General features: G+C 30.7%; 1 protein-coding gene across 3 annotated transcripts; it reads right to left on the bottom strand.

Moving 5' to 3' along the window:
• Positions 1-2,156: 2,156 nt before the first annotated feature.
• On the bottom strand, positions 2,157-19,325 carry LOC146527846 (annexin B9-like). Of its 3 annotated transcripts, XM_085204737.1 has the most exons (10): positions 19,174-19,325; positions 19,028-19,077; positions 18,491-18,904; positions 15,246-15,422; positions 13,759-13,963; positions 9,105-9,184; positions 6,576-6,657; positions 6,093-6,266; positions 5,695-5,876; positions 2,157-4,476 (listed from the first exon to the last, which is right to left on the bottom strand). In XM_085204737.1, exons 2-10 carry the CDS (start codon positions 19,040-19,042, stop codon positions 4,420-4,422), a joined length of 1,386 nt encoding a protein of 461 aa, XP_085060863.1. In that variant the 5' UTR covers positions 19,043-19,077; positions 19,174-19,325; the 3' UTR covers positions 2,157-4,419. The 3 variants fall into 3 exon arrangements, with proteins under 3 accessions (XP_085060863.1, XP_085060865.1, XP_085060864.1); XM_085204739.1 differs by lacking the exon at positions 18,491-18,904 and having other exon boundaries at positions 6,576-6,648; positions 19,174-19,323; XM_085204738.1 differs by having other exon boundaries at positions 6,576-6,648; positions 19,028-19,275.
• Positions 19,326-19,758: the final 433 nt, after the last annotated feature.

Here is a 19,758-nt window from a genome sequence, read left to right as displayed (position 1 = left end):
TTCAAAATGTTTTTATCGACACTGTTTTATGACATATTCGATGATGTTTTTTTCTGGCCTTAAAAATATTAAAGGAGTATAAAAAAACTGTAGGTATCTACAAAAAAAAGACACTATATTATGGTTTTTACAATTATATCCAAACTCGTTGCTATTTTAGCATAAATAACGACAGTTAAAGCAATGTAAACCTTTTTAAGCCCGCGACCAAAGGTTACTGTAAATAAATAAATAAAATGCTTAGTACTAAATATACGCATTTACTTATTCAATGTAAGAGTTTTATTTAAAACGTGTAAAAATCGTGAAAATCTATGTAAAGTAAGTACCTATTCATTTGATCTCGTGGTTCGTTCTCATTATAGATAGCGATAAAGAGAAATGCAGCTTCGTAAAATCATATAAATACTCTAAACATTTTCAATCACTGAAATCTCATTTGAGGCCCAAATTATAGGAGTATTTGAAATAATTTCAAAATCACGCTGTACAGGGTAATGGAATATTTGTTACATAGGTATTTATGTTATCCTCTCATTAAGCATTCGATAAATAGTTTTTGAATAAAATCTAATAAATCAGCTTCACGCTGGATCCCGCACACAGCAGGGTAGGCAGAGGGAACCTAGTGTTAAGACACTCCGTTCTCCTCTTTCTTCCGAATTCTGGAGGCAGTGGCCGAACTCAACGCCGCACTTTGCCTCGACACCACAGCGAAGAAATGGAAATATAAACGTAAATAAATATTTCACTTCCTCGAGTGGGGATCGAACCCACCACCGTCGCGTTACAGTCACACCTTTGTGCCGCTGCATCACGACGGCCGCAGCCTAAATAGTTTTTATATACCTTGATATTGTAACTCCACCTATTAATTATCATCTATCATCCTACTAAGTAATAATTGGGTGGATATTCTATTCCTACAAATATTATGAATGTTTTAATACTGATATGTCCTGGTAAAGTTCTTATTCCCTCGATATATCTAGAAACGGAATACTAATGACTTAAAAGCGAACCCTAGAGCCTTGACTTTGATGTGCAATCTATCTGTAATTTGATGCACTTTATACGTTTATAACTAACCTATTAATACCATTTGAGATGCTGTTGTCTCTTTAGAAATAATGATTAAATAGAATTTATTAATTATTTTTATGTGCATACCAAAATTTTTTAATTTTAATTTTATTTGAACCTGCGCTTTATATTTTTTTAGCCTTTCTATCTAAATTCGAGATATTGCGTGTTGGACAACGGAACGGAACGGAATGTCGTAACACTAGGTTCCCTCTGTCTACCCTGTTGTGTGCGGGATACAGCGTGAAGCTGATTTTTAACATTATAAAATTGAAACAAAACACTACAGCGAAAACAAGCTAACACAAAATATAAATTTATTAAGTAAAAACGTCAACCCAGGAGTGATAGCTTGCATATCTGATACCTCATTCATCAAGGAAATTTGGGCGGTCATTTTTATTGTCTCGCGAATGCGATGATCCATCACTCGTCTATTAATTTGTAAATGAAACTTACCGCCATTATGTTAATTTTATTACGAAGTTTTGTGTTACAGATAACAAAGAAATATTAATTTATTATAATTTTTTTTTGGTATTTTACTTTCAAAAGGATTGGTATTTTACTTTCAAGAGGATTTTTGCTGCAAATCAATCAATTTTATTGTTGTTTTGATTCAAAATAAATGTTTTAACTGATTTTGTTTATTTCAATTATATTAATGACAAGTTTAGAAATACGAAATTGTGTGATAAAATAAAACGTGCTTAGAATCGTGTAGTCCTTAAATACGTATAGTATATTATACGCAATTTTTTTATTTAACGATTTATGTTTATATTTTATTTGCTAATGAAGTAGGTTTCTCATTATTACAAGTACAAAGAATTTTTATTATTAAAGCTGGATATACATACGAAATTTATCAAAGAAAATTTCGCTTGGCAATTTTTTATAAATAAACACTACAATTTAGATGAATTCGTGTTATGAAGCAGACTACGGCGTTTATCGCCATCTTTATTCTGCCACGCCGTACATGATATTTTAAACAAAAAAAAAAAAGAAAAAACAGTGCAGCAACTAGGTTTTCTCTGTCTACTAATAAAACTATTAAATAAATAAAAGACTTTGGTGATTAATAATAAAATTTATTCATAAAGAAATGTAACTTATATAAAAAACGTTGGCCGCAATTAGCACTGTCGGTTATACATTTAAAGCGTACACAAGTGATTTAGCCATTTTTATATAATAAATATTATAGAGATGAATCTTTTGAAAAATGTACTTTTTGACTTAATATTATATTTATTGTAATTATAAAATGCTTTCTTTTAAGTCTATTGAAGTTTCCATAGGCACTTATATCAACAAGGACGAAGCTGAATGTGTGTTAATAATTATATGAATCACATATATTACTGTTTCCTTGAAAAAAAAATATTGCTTTATATGACACATTTTAGAATTTACTTGTTAGACATATTATACACAGATAATTGTAAAAAATATAAATATTCCTTTTAACTAAACAATAAAAACAATTTTAATTTTAAATTAGATAATTTTACACGATATATTTTTTTTAATAATTTTTATTTTATTTTTTTATAAAAAAATACAATAAATATGCAGAGATTCAAGTATTAAAACAAAGTAAATAAATATGGAAATTATTTGCGTCAAACAATCTAATATTATTGTGTAAAATGAAATAAAATGGCCGTAAGCTTAATATTATTTTAATAGGTATAAAACATATAATATAATCAATATGCACTTAAATCTATTATAGTATGTGATTAGCAGTAATTTTAACAATTTATATAACATTTAAGGTAAAAATCAACATTCAAACGTTATTGACTTCAGAAGTCTTTCTTGTAAGAATAGCATTTTGAAAATAAAATTATATCATTCAAGGTAACAACAATTACCAAAAAAAAAAACAATTTTTGCATTTTTATTATTTATAACACCACACTATGAAGAGATTAATCACTATATAACATATACATAAACATATAAAATCATAATAGAATAATAGATTTGTATTATAAATAATATCTAAATAATGCAGAACTTTTAAGTTTTTTTTAAGTCTTCAATACACAGTCTGTAATTTAGGCTAACTTTTATGCATTTCTTATTAATTATTGGGGCAATAATTGTGTATATTACATTATAGTTATTGTCTTATATATAGGTTTACATTAAAGCAAAAACAGTATAACAATATATTTTCATACAAAAAATACTTACTTAGCACTATGAAAAATATTGTTATTTAAACAAATTGTTTTATAAATACGCAGATTTTATATCCATTCATTCGATAAACTCATTGTTTTGCATTCTCATAAACTGTACTACAGATGTAGTCTTACTTCTTTCACCTTGAATGTATAGAGTTCAAAAATGTCCTTTTATAAGATTTTTTTATATTTTCATTCAATATGTTGAGTGCTTAGTGTGTATGATATTAGTGCTAAAAATCGCAATCGAGTTACATCAAAAAATGTTTAAAGAATTGTACTTTATAAGTATCAAATTATGAATTTGTGACATATATTTGAAGTCATTTACATAAAATCCAAGATGTACCTCAACATTTTGTATTTTGGTGGTTTGATTGCACTAAGGCTTCAAATAAATGAGATTCAAATTAAGTTTAAAAAGAAAGACTGCGTAAGAAAAACAGATTAATATATGTATTATTTAATATTACAATATTTCGATTTATTATTAAATCTATACTGACATTATAATTTATAAGCACCTTACTTTTAATGCAGAAAGCTAAATCTCTTTACGAGTCTAAAGGCACTTTAAGCAACGAACTAATTGTATATTGTACTTATATTTTTTAAATGTTATAGATTATATATATTATAATAATTTGTAAATGTAAATGTATGTTTTCAGTTTTACTGTATTCTCAGGAACATAACATTCGGTCAATGTTATGTTCTCAATGTATCTTTTATTATATTTTTTTAATAATTAACTTTATTAAGCTTTTCATTTTTTAATTTAGATTGGCAGCCAATATAGCTCAGATTACCCTAGTAAAAATAAATTTATTATATGTTATACCATCGTTATCTGAAAAACTTTATCAATTGAAATAAAATATTAACAAAACACATAATCAAAAGTGCTAACTGAGCAATCTAAAACCTAAGAATACTATTATAATTTTCTTACACATAAATTTATCTTTTCAAAGAAAGGAAAGTTATCAAAAATCTAATTTAATTAATAAGTAATATTTAAAAAAAGTTTTAAATGAAAAAGCTATTCGAAGTGTAAATAAAGATCTTAAAGAGATTGACGGTGGCAAAAACATCCATAGATTCAACATATTTCGTTTCCTTTTATCTTTTCAGCCTAGTAAAGGCCGAGTAAACCCAGAAGACACTTCTTGTAGTAGCCGGAACAATCATCCTGAAACAAAATTAAAAACTTTAGCGATGATGGCCGTTGAACTCTAATTGTAGTTATTTTATATAATTATAATTATTTTACAGCTTCACGCTTGTCTCCGCTTAGCTGAGTACATGGGCTGAGGGAACCCAATGTTAAGACATTCAACGCATTCTACGCCCAATTTTAGGTCTTTTTGTTCTAAAGAGTAACAGAGATGTGTGAACTATGTCATATAAAAATGATTACAAAATTACTCATAGTGATACAAGCACAAAAAATGGTTTATTACATGCTTTATCTTTGAATAAATATTAAAGAATCATACTACCATACTTCCAAAACACAATCAGTCTTAATCATTACATTCTTTCACTATATTTCCTATGTCTGTCCAAACATAATATGTTTGCAAAAGGATTTTCTAATCCATTTTATTATTCGTCATGTGAGTTTTAGTTAATCTCATAATAAAAATATTAAAAAATACGTTTCTCATCATGACTTCCAAGGCTTACTGTCGTAAAATTTACAAATGAATGGTTAAAATAGGTCAAAGTGATAAAACATTATTATTCAAGGTCACAAAGTTATAATACAATTATTTTTATTATTCTGCTCTGGTTATTATAACTACAAAAGTAGTCCAAGAAGTTTTCTACCTCAACGTCAAATGACAGTATTCTTAAATAAAAGGTAGTGAATTTAATTGTTCAAGTTTCTGCCATTTTGGACGCGCAGTTAGTTATTTGTGTAAAGGGTGTGAATCTTCTTGTGAAAATAGAAAATCTATTTTCTATTTGGATTCAGTGTATGGGGGCTCGCCGCTATCATTAATAACGAAATTAATATAAACTTAAAAAAATCCATTACAGGAGCCTACTTCGCATTATTACTTAACAAGCAGAAAAATATAAAACAGAATTAGCGAAAAACGACCACATTTGCAGAAAAAGAAAATCTTGTATCAAGGCACCGTCTCACACCTCGGTGGTTGTTAATAAAGGCGACAATCCATGAATTAATTTGGCCATTTGCATTTCCATTTCTTTGCTCTGGTGTCGAGGCAAAGTGCAGTGTTGAGTTCCGTCACTCAATACGCAATGTCTCCTGAATTGAAAGTGGGGAACAAAGTGTCTTAACACTAGACTTCTTCTGCCTGACTTGCTGTGTGTGGGATACAGCGTAAAGCTGCTTTAATTTATTTTTAATATTCGATAGAATATAAAGTAAACCCACCTCTATCCAACTCTGCAAAGTTTCTCCATATTTCGATTGGAACATGTCAGCTATGTCCCCGAGGTCGACTTCACATCGGGTCACCATTATGCGTATTAACTGACGATCGTTTGTGCCTAAGCCCTTCATCGACTTGTGGAGCCGTTCCGCGAAGAATAATGGCTTGTTGCGTACCACTTTTACTGTAAAAAAATTGAAATATATTCGTTTTTAGTATTCTAATAACAAATTAGATTGCGTTTCTATTATATTTCTTAAATGGTTGTTGAATATCAAGATTCTACTAAACTTTTTTCTAACGACACCAAAGTACATTGTTAAATAATAATATTAATAATAATTTAATTTCCAAGTATGTCCTATAGAATAATCTATTAATTTCAACAAAAGGTCCTTACCAATAGCTCGCATGGCTTTCTCCAGATCACCAGAAAACTCAGCCTTGATGGCATCATCAATATCATGACCAGTAAGGAAATGATATTCTTGGAATATGGCAGCCAGTTGTGGAAAAGAGCGAGAACATAACACTGCGTTGAACACCGACTCATCTGTTCCTAGACGGAGTTCACCTGTAAATTTAATATAAATATCATCAAAATCAATTATCAGATAATAGATTCTATGCATTAGACTCAGTTGAATATTTTAAGCACAAAAAGTAATTAATTATATAGTATATATAGCATACATATATAGGTAAACAAATATGAACCAATCAAAGGTCAATTATGTATTTTTAATACTTTCGAATAGAAAAAAAATTACATAACGAAGGAACAAAAATGGAATTTAACAGATGTACACTCCAAGCCGACGATGTGTAGTTCTATTTAATTGCAGACTAACTTGAATAAAGAAATTAATTCAAAACGACATACCAGCTTGCAGCAGGCTTCTGGCGTCTTCTCTAGCCCTCTCCTGGTCCACGTGGAATTCTTCAGACCGGTTACCCTGTAAAAGCTATACTTAACAACATTGAAAAATTATATAATAGAAGCGATAGGTCGTATCATTTTCCCTTTATTTATTGCAAAAATCAACTCAAATAAGCTTGCAAAATGTGTGACTAAAAAAAATTAAGAAACATCTTTCAACAAAAGCAATGTAAATAAAGGGAAAACGAAAGATAAACAAAAAGAAGAAAGAAAAGAAAATCTAAATAAATAGGGTAAAGCCCGGATAGTTGCCTCGGACGGATACATGCCTCAGTTTCAAATGCTCTATGTTAGACGTGTTGTCAGTGTTTCTTTTTGATCATAATAAGAAGCGTCCCCCGCGTAGGACTCGGTGCCGCATCAGCTGTCGAAGTAGGTGCACGAGTTTTGTCCGTGTGAGTAAAAATCTTCCGCGACGATACTTTGACGAGCGTCAGAATTATATTGGCAAGTAATCTCCGTTAAATATAATTATAACTAATTGCGGTTTCAGTAAAATAATTATTTCTTTGATTGCATTAGAGTTTAAATTGCACTGTAATAAACGTTTTGTTGTTAAATATGTTTTATTTATTTTGTAAATAAAAAGGGCAAGTATCCGTATCAAAAAGGATAGTTGCCTTACTGTCTTTTGCGGATTGTTGCCCTGGGGCAACTATCCGTAACTACACATTTTAACGAGCAAACAGATTTTTTTCTTAGTTATTTTTTTCATTTGGTTTTACCTTTTTTTCTTGGTGATATTTTTATTGGGCTTTACTATAGTTTATCTTAAATAAAATAAATTCTCAATAGCAAAATGCCTCGCAAGTATAAACGAAAGCCAGGTGTGGTGCCGCGCCACATCAGCTGGACAGAAGATAGCTTAGCACTTGCGTTCGAAGATCTAAATAAAAAACAAAAAAGTATCAACGAAATATCCCGCATTTATGACCTTTCGAATCTTAAGAAATTTAAAATAGCAATATTAGCAAATTCAAAAAAATGAAGTACCAACAAAGAAGTTAAAGTTGATAATTATTGTGTAGAATGTTTTCAAAATTATAATTTAACTAAATCAAAATCAGATTGGATACAATGTGAGATGTGTCGAATGTGGTTGCATGTAACTTGTACAACATTCAAAAACCATTGCATGAGATGTGGCAAATTGAAAACCTTGGCTTCTGGTAATAATCAATACTAATGCCAAACTTATTCCCATAATTATTTTTAATATTTAAGATAAATACTAATATTTAATTATTTTTTTAAATTAAAAAATTACATGTTCAAATTTAAAATTTTAAAACCTTAGTACTTTTAAGTATTGTTTGGGTAATAATTATAAAGGATCTCAGTAAGTAATTAGAACTGAATACTTATTTAATAGATGCTATGCCAAAGTAATTTCATATTTTTTTTGTTGTTCTACCTTTAAAATAAATAGTAATATTTAATTATTATTTTGGATACTTAATTACCATTTTGGAGTGTATTTTGTTGGCTAAGTTAGAAGATTAATATACTATGTTTAAGAACACACATTGAATAGGTACTGTAAGGGTATACATTCCTAACAAAAGAGCTTTTTCAAAAAGTGTGGCAACTATCCGGGTTTTACCCTATAAGGATAGAAAGAAGCGAGTGAGAAAAGAGTATCTAACATGCAACTAGTAGCTTAAAATAATATTACAAGAAATTATTAGTGACGTAATGCATATGCATATATAATAAATAAACATAGTAGGTAAGTAGTTAGTGATATTAAAATATTACAGGGCATGCATTTCATCACTTACTTGCTTTAAATGAGAAAACTTCCTATAACTTTAAAGAGTTGGCCAACTATATTATATTTTGTTTATGTTTTACGCTCTTCCCTTATTTTATCAAGTACGCAGAGAGAACCTAGTTAGAAAACACCCCGTTCTGAATTTTTCTCCTAAACTTGACATCAAATATAATGTGGCGGAACCCAACGCCACTGTTTATAACCAACCCATAGTAATAAAAAAAAACTACTTTAATACAAATAATTCACTAGAATTAGTAATTCTATCGTATGAAAAATCGTATCCAAAACCAATGGTTTTGCAATGTTGTATTAAGGCGGCGTGTACGAAACACGATTGGCCTTATTTTTACGCATATCCCATATATTACTATAAGGTTGGCAGACAACTTAAATATAAACCACTCAGTTCTTCAAAATTTTAACCTCTGAGGAAACTTTTTACTTTTTTAGTTTTCCTGATTTTTTATTATCAAGTATGGTCATTGGATTTAAGAAGATGGAACTTTGTTTGATTTGACGAGGGGAAAGATATTTCCTTCAGTTTATTGAGTAGGGTTCGAACCCACAATCATCCAGTGTGTAGTCTGATATTTCATGACTAATTATTATTACTAAAAAAATGTAATAAAAGATTTTTTTTTTAATTTAATAATTAATACATTCACATTATTAATATGAGTTCACAATGTACTTACCATGCATAGTGAAGTCATCAGTCTCTTAAAGTTGCCTGAGGTGTCACCGCGTAAGTCATCCTCAAGGAGAGTTCCGTACACTGAAAAAATATATAAATCTATAAACAAGTGTCATATACAAAAATAAATAATAGCTTTAAGTAATTGTAAATAGACATAATATTTAGATAGACAACCCCTAGTGTGAAGAAACTCCGTTCTCCATTTTCCGCCGAGTTCTGGAGGCATTGCGTGTTGAGTGGCCGTGGTAGTCAACGCCGCACTTTTGCCTCGTTACCAGACCCAGAAAATGAAAATACTTATCCCCATATGGGAATCGAACCCAGAACCTGCGCCGCGTCGCTAATCCACGATGTCATCGATAAATAGATATAGTAGAAACCATTTTGAATCAATTACTTTGAATTGCTATATATATATATTGAAGCTACTTTTTAATCTAATTAATGGATAGCTTTCGTTTTCCATTAGCTAAATTAAACACAGTTAGTAGTGGATTATTACCATATTTTATGTAGTTAAAACTATTTGTTATAATTAAAACTCGTGAATTGCAATTCTAAGGTGCTATATCTAAAAAAAATGACATTTTAAACTAAGTATTAGTTTCGAACTAAGAAATATTCTTGTATGTAACGGACCGTAAAGTTGGAACCACTTAGTCGATTGATAATTCCTAGGCATAGAGAATAATAAATTACTAAAGCAATACATAAATGAAACAACAGTAGTCTGTGATCGTATAGCAAAACATATATATCTATGTTGATATAAGTACGTAGGTTAGTATAATATGTGCCATTATTTGATTAATTTGTTCTAAGAGCGATTTTATGTAAGTGTAAGCATACCTACAATTTATACATAGCAACATATTTTCTTTCTTCGCTTATTTTTCATAATATGCAGGAAAAACTAGGATAGTTATCCTTTTGAGGCCATCGTGGTGCAGTGGTGCAAGCGTTTGACTTCAAGCTTCAAGGTTGTGGGTTCGATCCCCACTTGGAGTAATGAATTGGTATTTTTTCATTTCCTAAGTTTAATAACAAGGCGAAGCCCGGTGTTGAATTCCGCCACTCAACACGCAATGCCTCTAAAATTGACAAACACTTTTCGCATGTATGCAAGATGAGAGTGATGGCAAGACGAGAGAGATGGCAAGTAAGTACTCCTGCTATATTCGGGACAGTGTGAAACTAAAAAAGCTAGGATAATTCATTGCAAATAATTTTCTATACAGTGGGAATAATGATACGACTCTATCAAATGACACAGTAAGAAAATACGTAAATTACATTCATTATATGAGGATCCCGTTTATCTACTTTTATACGTAGTGATTCTTTTCTCTCGCTTTTATTATTAATTAACTTAAACCTAAGTAAAAGCTTGTAAAAGAATTCTTTTAATGATTTATTGGCAGCATAGTATAGAAAATAATGTGAATCGATGTTATTAATAACCCGTTCTACGATTCTACGAAACAAACGTATGTCAATCATATACATATACCATTTATATACTATATAAAAAATAATGGCGTGCAATACCAAGTATATAATACAGTATCTTAGCCTATCATGCAAAATGGAGAAAAGTGAACTTGAACCAAATAGAAATTAAGTTAAGAAAATTCACATACTCGTATATTATTTATTTCGTCTCAGCCATCATAAACGTATTATGTTGTGAAAGTAACATTTTGGTGTACGTTCTCATAAATTATTCATAGTAGGTACACAATACTGGCGAAAGTAGCGTCGAATATTAAAAGGAAATTTTATAACCTATTATAAGCCTTTAACCTCTTTTCTTAATGGTTTTACGAGGGATTGCAAGAGGTCAATATAAAAAGAAAATTGAAAATTAAAATATTATTCTCAAGTTTCGAAAGTGTTCCCGGGTTTGCCTACTCTGCTATGTAAGGGATAAATTACTTTATCAAAAATTGACAAAAAAACTCTATAAAAAGCCTCTATATAAAAAAATATCACTAATAGACCATTTGGCATCGAAACAACCGAGCCCTATATAAGTAACGTTTTCCTCTTTCACAATAATAATTCCACGTCACTGATGACTCACCGGCGACTACGAGGAAAAAAATATAACTATGTAATTATATTATAGGATGTATAAGAACATAGGTATAAAAACTATTAATTTAATAAGATCTAATGAATATCATGTAATGACACAGCTTCTGAGTGCAAACGCAATGAATATGGGTCCCAGTAAGAAAAATCATGGCGTTGAGTTACGTGAATCAATAATGTATCGATAATTATACGGAAAATTGGTAATAGAGTTCTGACACTAGGTTATCTCTGCCAAAAAGAGCCTTCAATTTCTCTAAGCCTTCATTGAGTTATATTATTAACTTTATCAAAAATCATGAATTCAAAATTATACGGTAACTAATTACTACACTATTACTCCTAGTCTTTTCAAACAATTTTGAATCGTCAATCAAGATAAAAATGTCAGCATTGTCTGCCCTAGAACTAGGTGGTACTACCAAGTTGTTTGTTTGTTGAACAGTAAAGATTATTCTTATAATCTTTTAAATGTGTTAAGAGTGTTCCGTTTGCGGCTTCGCCCGCGCGAACCTACTTTATTATAAAATCATCGCATCTACTATATTACGGCATCACAAAACAAATTAATATTTTCAGTATCAATAAAAAATAAATGTAAATAAATTAAGTACATATACACATGAACCTTCCTCTTGAATCATCTTATTTTTTAATGAAAAATACCGCATAAAAAACTTTCGTTCATTATTTGAAAGATCTTAGCATATATAGGCGGGACGCAACTTCAATTCATTTTACTAGACTAGATTTTACTTTTTGATTTCATAGTCATCTATTTAATTTACTTAGCTGAGAGCTATATAAGTATCAACTTTAACAATCTTAGTTAAAAACATAACACAGGCTATAAAAATACCACATATAAGAGACTTAACAACTATCTCGAGGTGACTAATTTCAAAAACAGGTTATCGACCTGACTGCTTAATCACTTCAACCTTGATGATTGAGGGTTTGACTCCCGCACGGGAGAATGTATTATTGCAGCGTTAAGTTCCACCAGAAAATTTGCAATGACAAAGTAATAATATATCTGTATGTTCGATGGACTGACCTTCGAAACGTTACGTTCCAAACAGCCTAATAGCTATCCACTGGCAAACGGGACAATCGATTAATGGTCTAACATGAAAATAGGTCAAGTGAGAGCGATGATAGCAATTCATCTTACATAAATAGAGTACGTTTTTTAAACAGGCAGTTACCCTGCATCCTTCATTTTTATATGGCGACAATCAGTAAAAATGTATTAATTAAATATATTATTTCTATTTATAAAGAGAACGATAACAATATCAATGAAAAAATAAATAAATAAACTATATGCTAAAATATACTAATTAATAATAAAGATTTACTATGTTTACAGCCATGACAGTTTGAAAAGAAAAACTGAAGTTCATATTTAAATGATTCATCAATAGGCCTTATCAGTGTAAATAACGAGCATTTCAAACATTTTAATTGTGTGTAACCAATTACAAGTCATACTTGCTTTCAGATATTGAATACGTAAAATGTAATACCAGCTTCACGCTGTATCCCGCATACAGCAGGGTAGGCAGAGGGAACTGTTAAAACACTCCGTCCCCCACTTTCCGCCAAACTTTTCGGGGCATTGCGTGTTGAGTGGCGAAACTCAACGCCGAGTTTTACCTCGACACTAGAGGGAAGAAATGGAAATATAAATTTAAATAAATATTCAATTGCCTCGAGTGGGGATCGAACCCACGAGTCGCGTTTAATCACACTTTGTGGCCCTGCGCCACGAATGGCTTCTACTATGTTATATTATATTTATACTATATGTTATATTTCTACTATATGTTATATTTCTACTAAACTAATTTTCAATAATAGAACTTACACGCATAATAATGAAACGTTCTTATTTTAGGAACGTTTAGTACATGTGGAGGAAACAGTTCATTTCTGTTCAAGGATGTTTAGCACAATGCAAGTATGTGGATTCACGGTAATGAGCGAATATGCTATATATTCGCTCATTCACTTAGAATTGCTTGTATCCTATACTTGCTTCAGGATTATGCTCATTTTCGAATGACGCGAAATCAAACAGTAATTGGTTAGGAAGTTAATTTAATAGAACGTATCTTGGCTTTTATGTATACGAGTTAGTCATTTTTTATCTAATATCTAAACAAACTTAAATAAACAAAGAAAAAGATAGATTATAAAAGTTCTGCCTCCAAAAAACACGTAATGCCTCCAAAATTCGGCAGAAAGTGGGGAACGGGTGTCGTAACACTAAGTTCCTTCTGTCTACCGTGCTGTGTGCGGGATACAGCGTAAAGTCGATTTATTTATTTTATAAACATTCAAATAAAATGATAAATCATCATTTAAGAGAGAGCCAATAGAACAAAAAAACCATCGTAGGATCAATTTTACTATGAATCAATTATACGATAAACTTTATAATTAGGAAAAAGAAAAATAATAAGACATAATCTTAGATGAATTGAAAGCTATGGAAAACAATCAATACCTACATATAGAAAAGAAAAAATCTTAACTTTTAAAAGAATACTCACTAGCAGTATATGCTTGCTTGATAACATTAATCTCGTGGTTGGACATGGTGCACATGACTTCGATTAGCACATCTTCGTCCGTTCCAATACCGGCTGTGGCATCATGGAGTTCCTTTGCATAGAACTGGGGTAGGGGAGTCATGAGCGCCACTAGGAGATCTTCAAATTTACCACTGGTTTCACTTTTTAGGTCTGATACTAGGTCCTGTGAAGAAAGAAAAGCGTTATAGACTTTTAAATCTGTATTAATGAGCCTCAAATAATATTTTATAAGGAACTATAATTTTTTGACTTTTAAATTTTATTGAATGTTTATTATTATTGTAAAGTAAAAAAGTTGTCTTGGAAGCCATATCGGCAAAGTAAAACAAGTCATAAAATTTTATATCTTCATCCTGAAAACATGCCTAGAGATAAAATGCATGGTAACATTAGATTATAGATAAACTTATTATACTTTATTATGTCAACAATATAACGAAGATGATTTCTATACATTTATAGTTATTTATAAAGGAAGCTCAAATGTCATAGGTTGACAGCACATCAGCTGACATTGACTGATTAAGTCAATTTGCTCGTACAGTACGGTCAACAAGTCCTGGCCGCCCTGAAGTTAGGCTTTCTGAACTTATGCGCATAGTTCACTCGGATACAAAATATATGACTAAATACTTGTTAACTGTACCTATTGTAAGTTATAAGAAACTGAACAAAAAGTTCAATGACGGTAATAATAGAAATTAATAACATAGTAATTTAAGAATCTTAAAATCACGCCATACATTAAGAACCGAACTGAACTGAAGAATTTTAAAAAATACATTAATTGTTACAAATTATTAAAAAGACAATAAAATATTATTTCATTAAATGACAAATCTCTCCCATTATTCCTTTTTATTTTTGAATTAACTAAAATGCAAATTGATTATCGATTGTCTGTCTGTCCTTATATAGCGCCTTTTTTGGTAAAATAAATATTTTAACTTAAAATATTGTAATATAAACATATAGGTCAAAGTAACGTAATAGACCAAATTTGTCACACTGTGAGAAAGTAGACAAACGGTCATTACTTAGAGTGGCCTTCATTAACATTTGTAACTTAAGGCAAGCGTTTATCTCGTAAAAACGAAAACAATATTATTCATCTTTAGTACTATAGTATAGTTAATAATAGCTTATATCTAAAATATGTAAATTTACTTCCATTACGTTATACTTCCGTATACTTCCATTACGTTTTGGTAAATCAAGAACAATTGGCGTTCAGTTCCACCATTCGAGACTTCGGCGGATTTTGGATAACGGAAGTGTTTTAACAAAATCGATTTCCAGGTTCCCTCTGCCTACACTGTTAAGTGCGGGGTATAGCGTGAAAATAAAAAAAATACAATGGGCTAAAATGCTCTTAACACTTGCTCTTTCAGTCTTTTCATCATGCTAAAAGCGGAGATTGCGTAGAGCTAAAATAAATTACATACCTTTCCATACAATGTTTTGAACTCGAAAGCAATTCGCAGACGTTGCTCGTTGCTTCGTCTGGTCAACACTTGTATTATCGCCTTCTCATCAGTACCGAATCCTTTCATAGCCTTGCGTAGGACTGCGGCATCGTCGCGGGGGTCGAAGGGGTTGACGGGGACGACGGTTGGTTTGGACTGTAGGACAAACGGAATATATGAAAGTTTGCACTTTCTTTCATTTACTCGTGATATATTAGTAAAAGATTAGAAATGTTATAATACAATTTGTTAGCGACAAAAGCTGACTTTAAATAATGATTTAGCAATATCTTCTAAATAAAAAACAAATAATTAAACGAATGTTCATCTCATTGCTAACAAGTCATAATTCCTCCTGCAACGCAGACAAAGGACAGTATATTATGCAAATGCAGATCCTATGACCAGGATCAGGATGTACATCCTAATTAGCATATCTTGCCATTATTCACATTTCAAGCAAATGCAAGAAAGGGAATTACCGTATAACGAAACGACTTGAACCCACGCCGTATACCAATGGATGCTCTGTAAACGCTACGCATACTGGAATTCGACGTGACCGAGGACATGTTAATTGTTTCAAAGTGGACTTTAACGATATAATCATATAAGGAAGCTCTCGTGCACAGTCATCACAACACCAACACAAATTAACTAGATATTTTGAAAGAAAAAAACTCAGTCTATTAAACTACATCCATAGTGGGGGCCAGAGAGAAGACTGAATCGCTTATTGTGATAAATGTATGAGACGAAGTGAGCATAACAATGTAATTGCAGTAAACTGTTCCTTGAATAGAGCCACTGCGTATAGGTACGGTACGAGCATCTTATAGCTGATGTCGAATATATGATATGATACATTTTCAACTTGTTATTTGCTAAGTAAATACGTAAATATTTATATAATTAAAAATTATATATTAATTAATTTACGACTTTCCTGTCCTTTTCCCAATTACATTAAAACATTTCTATAATTATTAGATTTGGTTATGTACAAAGCTCTAATATTATTTTTAAGCCGCGATACCTTGACGTAATTAAACCTATATCTTGGACTAAGTAATATTCATTTTAAAACTTAATTTCAAACTACAGCTTTAGCAAGTACTGAAAATGTGTCCTATTTTATTCTAAAGACAATCGTCAATTGAATAATAATATTTTATTATAGCTAGGTAAGTTCAAACACATTTGATTCAAAAATAAACAAATATTTCTGAATATTTGTGTACAGAAACAGACCAAAAACAAAAATATATAAGTGTATTAAACAAATTAATTCTATACTTCAACTATTATTAAAAAATATTATAAAATACTTGGTTAGCATGTTACTTCAAAGAGTTTCATAAGTAGATCTAGGTCATGGTATTAAGATTGGCATAGAAAATTAATGTATATGTAAAATTTTTACTTTATAAGTAAAAACTAATGAAATTTAAAATATTTTTATACAAATTTTTAAAGATAAATAAAATGTATGAGGTAGAAGAATAATCATAAATGGGATATATGAACGGCATTTTCATTCAACACAAAACAATTGGACTCAAGCCACTTATCACTATGTAATCTCACTAAAATAGTACAATAGTGTGGAGTGTGAATCACTGTGTGATGATGACTAATTGGAAACTGTTTTACAAAATATTTAAACTTCATTTAAATTTGTTACTTTCTCACATCCTCATGATAAATAATAATATGTATATAAAAAAAATGGTAATAAAAGGTAAATGGCTTAGTTGCATTGATATCAATATATAGTTCTTAAATTTATTTTGTGATAATTAACAATTATTACATAACTTTTTACATTTCATTTACATAAAATAATTCTTAGTTAATGAATAGACTTGCAATAAATATTTGGCTGCTATTAGGTAATTTAGCCTATTGGGCCAATTTTATTGTATTTAATACTGATATTATTCGGCTGAATACCAAATACTTGATTGAAAATTTATCATATATTTTTAATTATCTTATAAAAAATTGTCTTTGGTATGTAAAGTCTATTATGTTATGAAATTTATAACTTTTTACTTTAATTTAAATTTAGAAGCGACGGGTCATCATACGGAAGGATTTTTTTCTTCTGGTCTTTTAAATGTTCTGTAACCCTTGTGTGAAGTTAAGACAAAAGTTGTAATATGTCTGTAGTAATAAGTTAAAATAATAATACCAACTTCCTGACTTCCATTGATACAAGTTTTCTTGTTTCATTGATACACTGGCAGAACAGTTTTGCCAATATTCCAAGATATATACCAAGATGCTCATAGAATATTCAGTGTAAGGCCTAATGTTTTATGTTATATTATAATTACTTCATTAGGGATATGTAGGTTGACTAAATATTGAATTATAACATTAAATAAATGTTGTCATGTAAAATTTTCACTTTGAATTTCAAACTATACAAAACAGTGCAATGTTTGTGATGAAAGAATATAAAAACAATATTAAAAGCAAAATATGGAAAAGTAATGCTACTCAATAAGTTTAATATACGTGTACCAGCGAGGTTTCCCCGTAATATAATAACCCTCCTTTATCCCCCACCCCGGAAAACAGTGTTTGGGTCAAACTCTCCTGTTCCTAGACTTTGCAAGTTGGTTAACGAGTACAGTGACCTATTTGACATTAATGCTGATTCAACTAGCAAGATTCGATTAATATTGAACACCAAAAATCAAACATGCTAAAAATATATTAAATTTAACATTTTTTTTTTATTTTTTTTTATTTTCTTTTTTGTTTTGTGTTGTTTTCTACGCTTAGGAGGTTATTTTCGGTCTATTATAGCAAGATGTATCTACCTGTAAGTGTTTGTTACATTTAGTCTTAGTTCCATGTACTATGTATCTTTTTTGTATGTATTGATGTAAACAAATGTTGGTGGATCAATAAATAAATAATAAAATAAAATGATATAAATAGGTTATTTATTAAAAATAGATGTTTGTTAAGAAGTTCTAAGCAAAAGTTAGTTAAGCTATCCAAATTATATCCTTCTGAATAAGCTTTCTAAAATGATTTACAACATTTCCTGTTATTTGGTTAAATTAATTTAAAAAAAATCCACAGAAATGCACATTTAATAAAGCATTTTAAAATCCTACAACAATGTTTTGCTTATCACAAAATAATAAATAGATACAGGATATAGCTACACTGCTTACAGACTTAGTACCTTTTGTTCTGAAACCTACCTGTACTACTGGGGGCCCTGATGTAGATCCATGAGAATATGCTGACTGAGAGGATGGGTAGCCTTGAGCAGAAGGATAGCCTTGGGCAGAGGGATAGCCTTGAGCAGAGGGATAGCCTTGAGCAGGTGGGTAGCCTTGAGGAGAGGGATAGCCTTGAGCAGATGGGTAGCCTTGAGCAGAGGGATAACCTTGAGCAGGAGGGTAGCCTTGAGCGGAACTTGGTGGAGGATAACCCTGGCCGGGATAGCCACCCGGTTGCGGTACGCCTTGTGGTTGAGGATAGCCTGAACCAGGGTAACCGGCCGGGGGTGCCGGATAACCCATCGTTGGCATGCCTGGCATTGACATAGGGTTTCCGAACGATTGCGGAGCGGCGTTGCTAAATCCAATATTGTGAAGGTATCTTTGCGGACCCTTAAAATGAAATAAATATCTACATAAATCTATATTACCTTCTCGAAGGGTGTAATCCATTCATTTTGTGATAAACAAAACGAGCAAAACTACTTATAGGATACACTTTCACACATTACTTACTTGGTAAGGATTCATTTTGAAGTAGTTAAGTACGCGTTGCTATTAAGTACCTACAAAAAACGTCGATATAACAGTAATTAATATAGTAAAGATTTTATCTCGTAAAATAAACACGTTGTTTTTATTTAAACTGAAAAGACGCTCACTTGACACTGGTTGTGAAACGTATCTGAATATCTAGTAGTATATGTATATGTGTTCAGTAAAAAGATAACTGATTAACTGCTGTCTGGTAGAGACTAGAGAGTTCTTGTTGGAATTTTCGTTTTCACCTGACAAGTGACAGTGACAGTGACAGTCACTGTTTGTGTGTGGCAATCTGATTTAGAGTACCACAGAGTCAGTCAGAGAAAAATACCAGAGTCAGTGAAGAACGGATTGCGAAAAATATATAACATTTTTTATGAGCTATACAATAAATTATTTATGGTAAATATAATTTTATGTTAACTGTTATAAATAAAATATATATATAAAGTTAATAAATAAATTCAATATTATTGTCCGTATTCAATTTGTAGCGACATCTATTGACATTAATTGAAATATTCTATTCTACAGCGACCTCTGGATTCCAGCTTCCGATGTCCTTGTCTATAATAATGGTCTATAATAATAATATTTAACATTTTATGTCCCTTTGTGTGTTTTCCATTTAACGACATTGGCGAAGTGATTAGTGCTGTACTGGCACGCTCGGATTGCCATAATTAAAGAACAACAACAACAAC

The sequence above is a fragment of the Heliconius melpomene genome, chromosome 20 (assembly GCF_056956725.1).
Source record: "Heliconius melpomene rosina isolate 202511_hmr_F chromosome 20, ASM5695672v1, whole genome shotgun sequence".
Taxonomy (NCBI): domain Eukaryota; kingdom Metazoa; phylum Arthropoda; class Insecta; order Lepidoptera; family Nymphalidae; genus Heliconius; species Heliconius melpomene.
Note: the sequence above shows the minus strand (reverse complement) of the source record. Positions and strands in the feature narration are given on the sequence as shown.

Excerpts from the sequence above, each read along its gene's own strand:
- LOC146527846 (XM_085204737.1), bottom strand. Across the intron at positions 9,185-13,758 it reads CAAGCAAGCATATACTGCTA|TGTACGGAACTCTCCTTGAG; the intron begins GTGAGTATTCTT and ends ATATTTTTTCAG. Across the intron at positions 6,267-6,575 it reads CAGAAGCCTGCTGCAAGCTG|GTGAACTCCGTCTAGGAACA; the intron begins GTATGTCGTTTT and ends TTAAATTTACAG.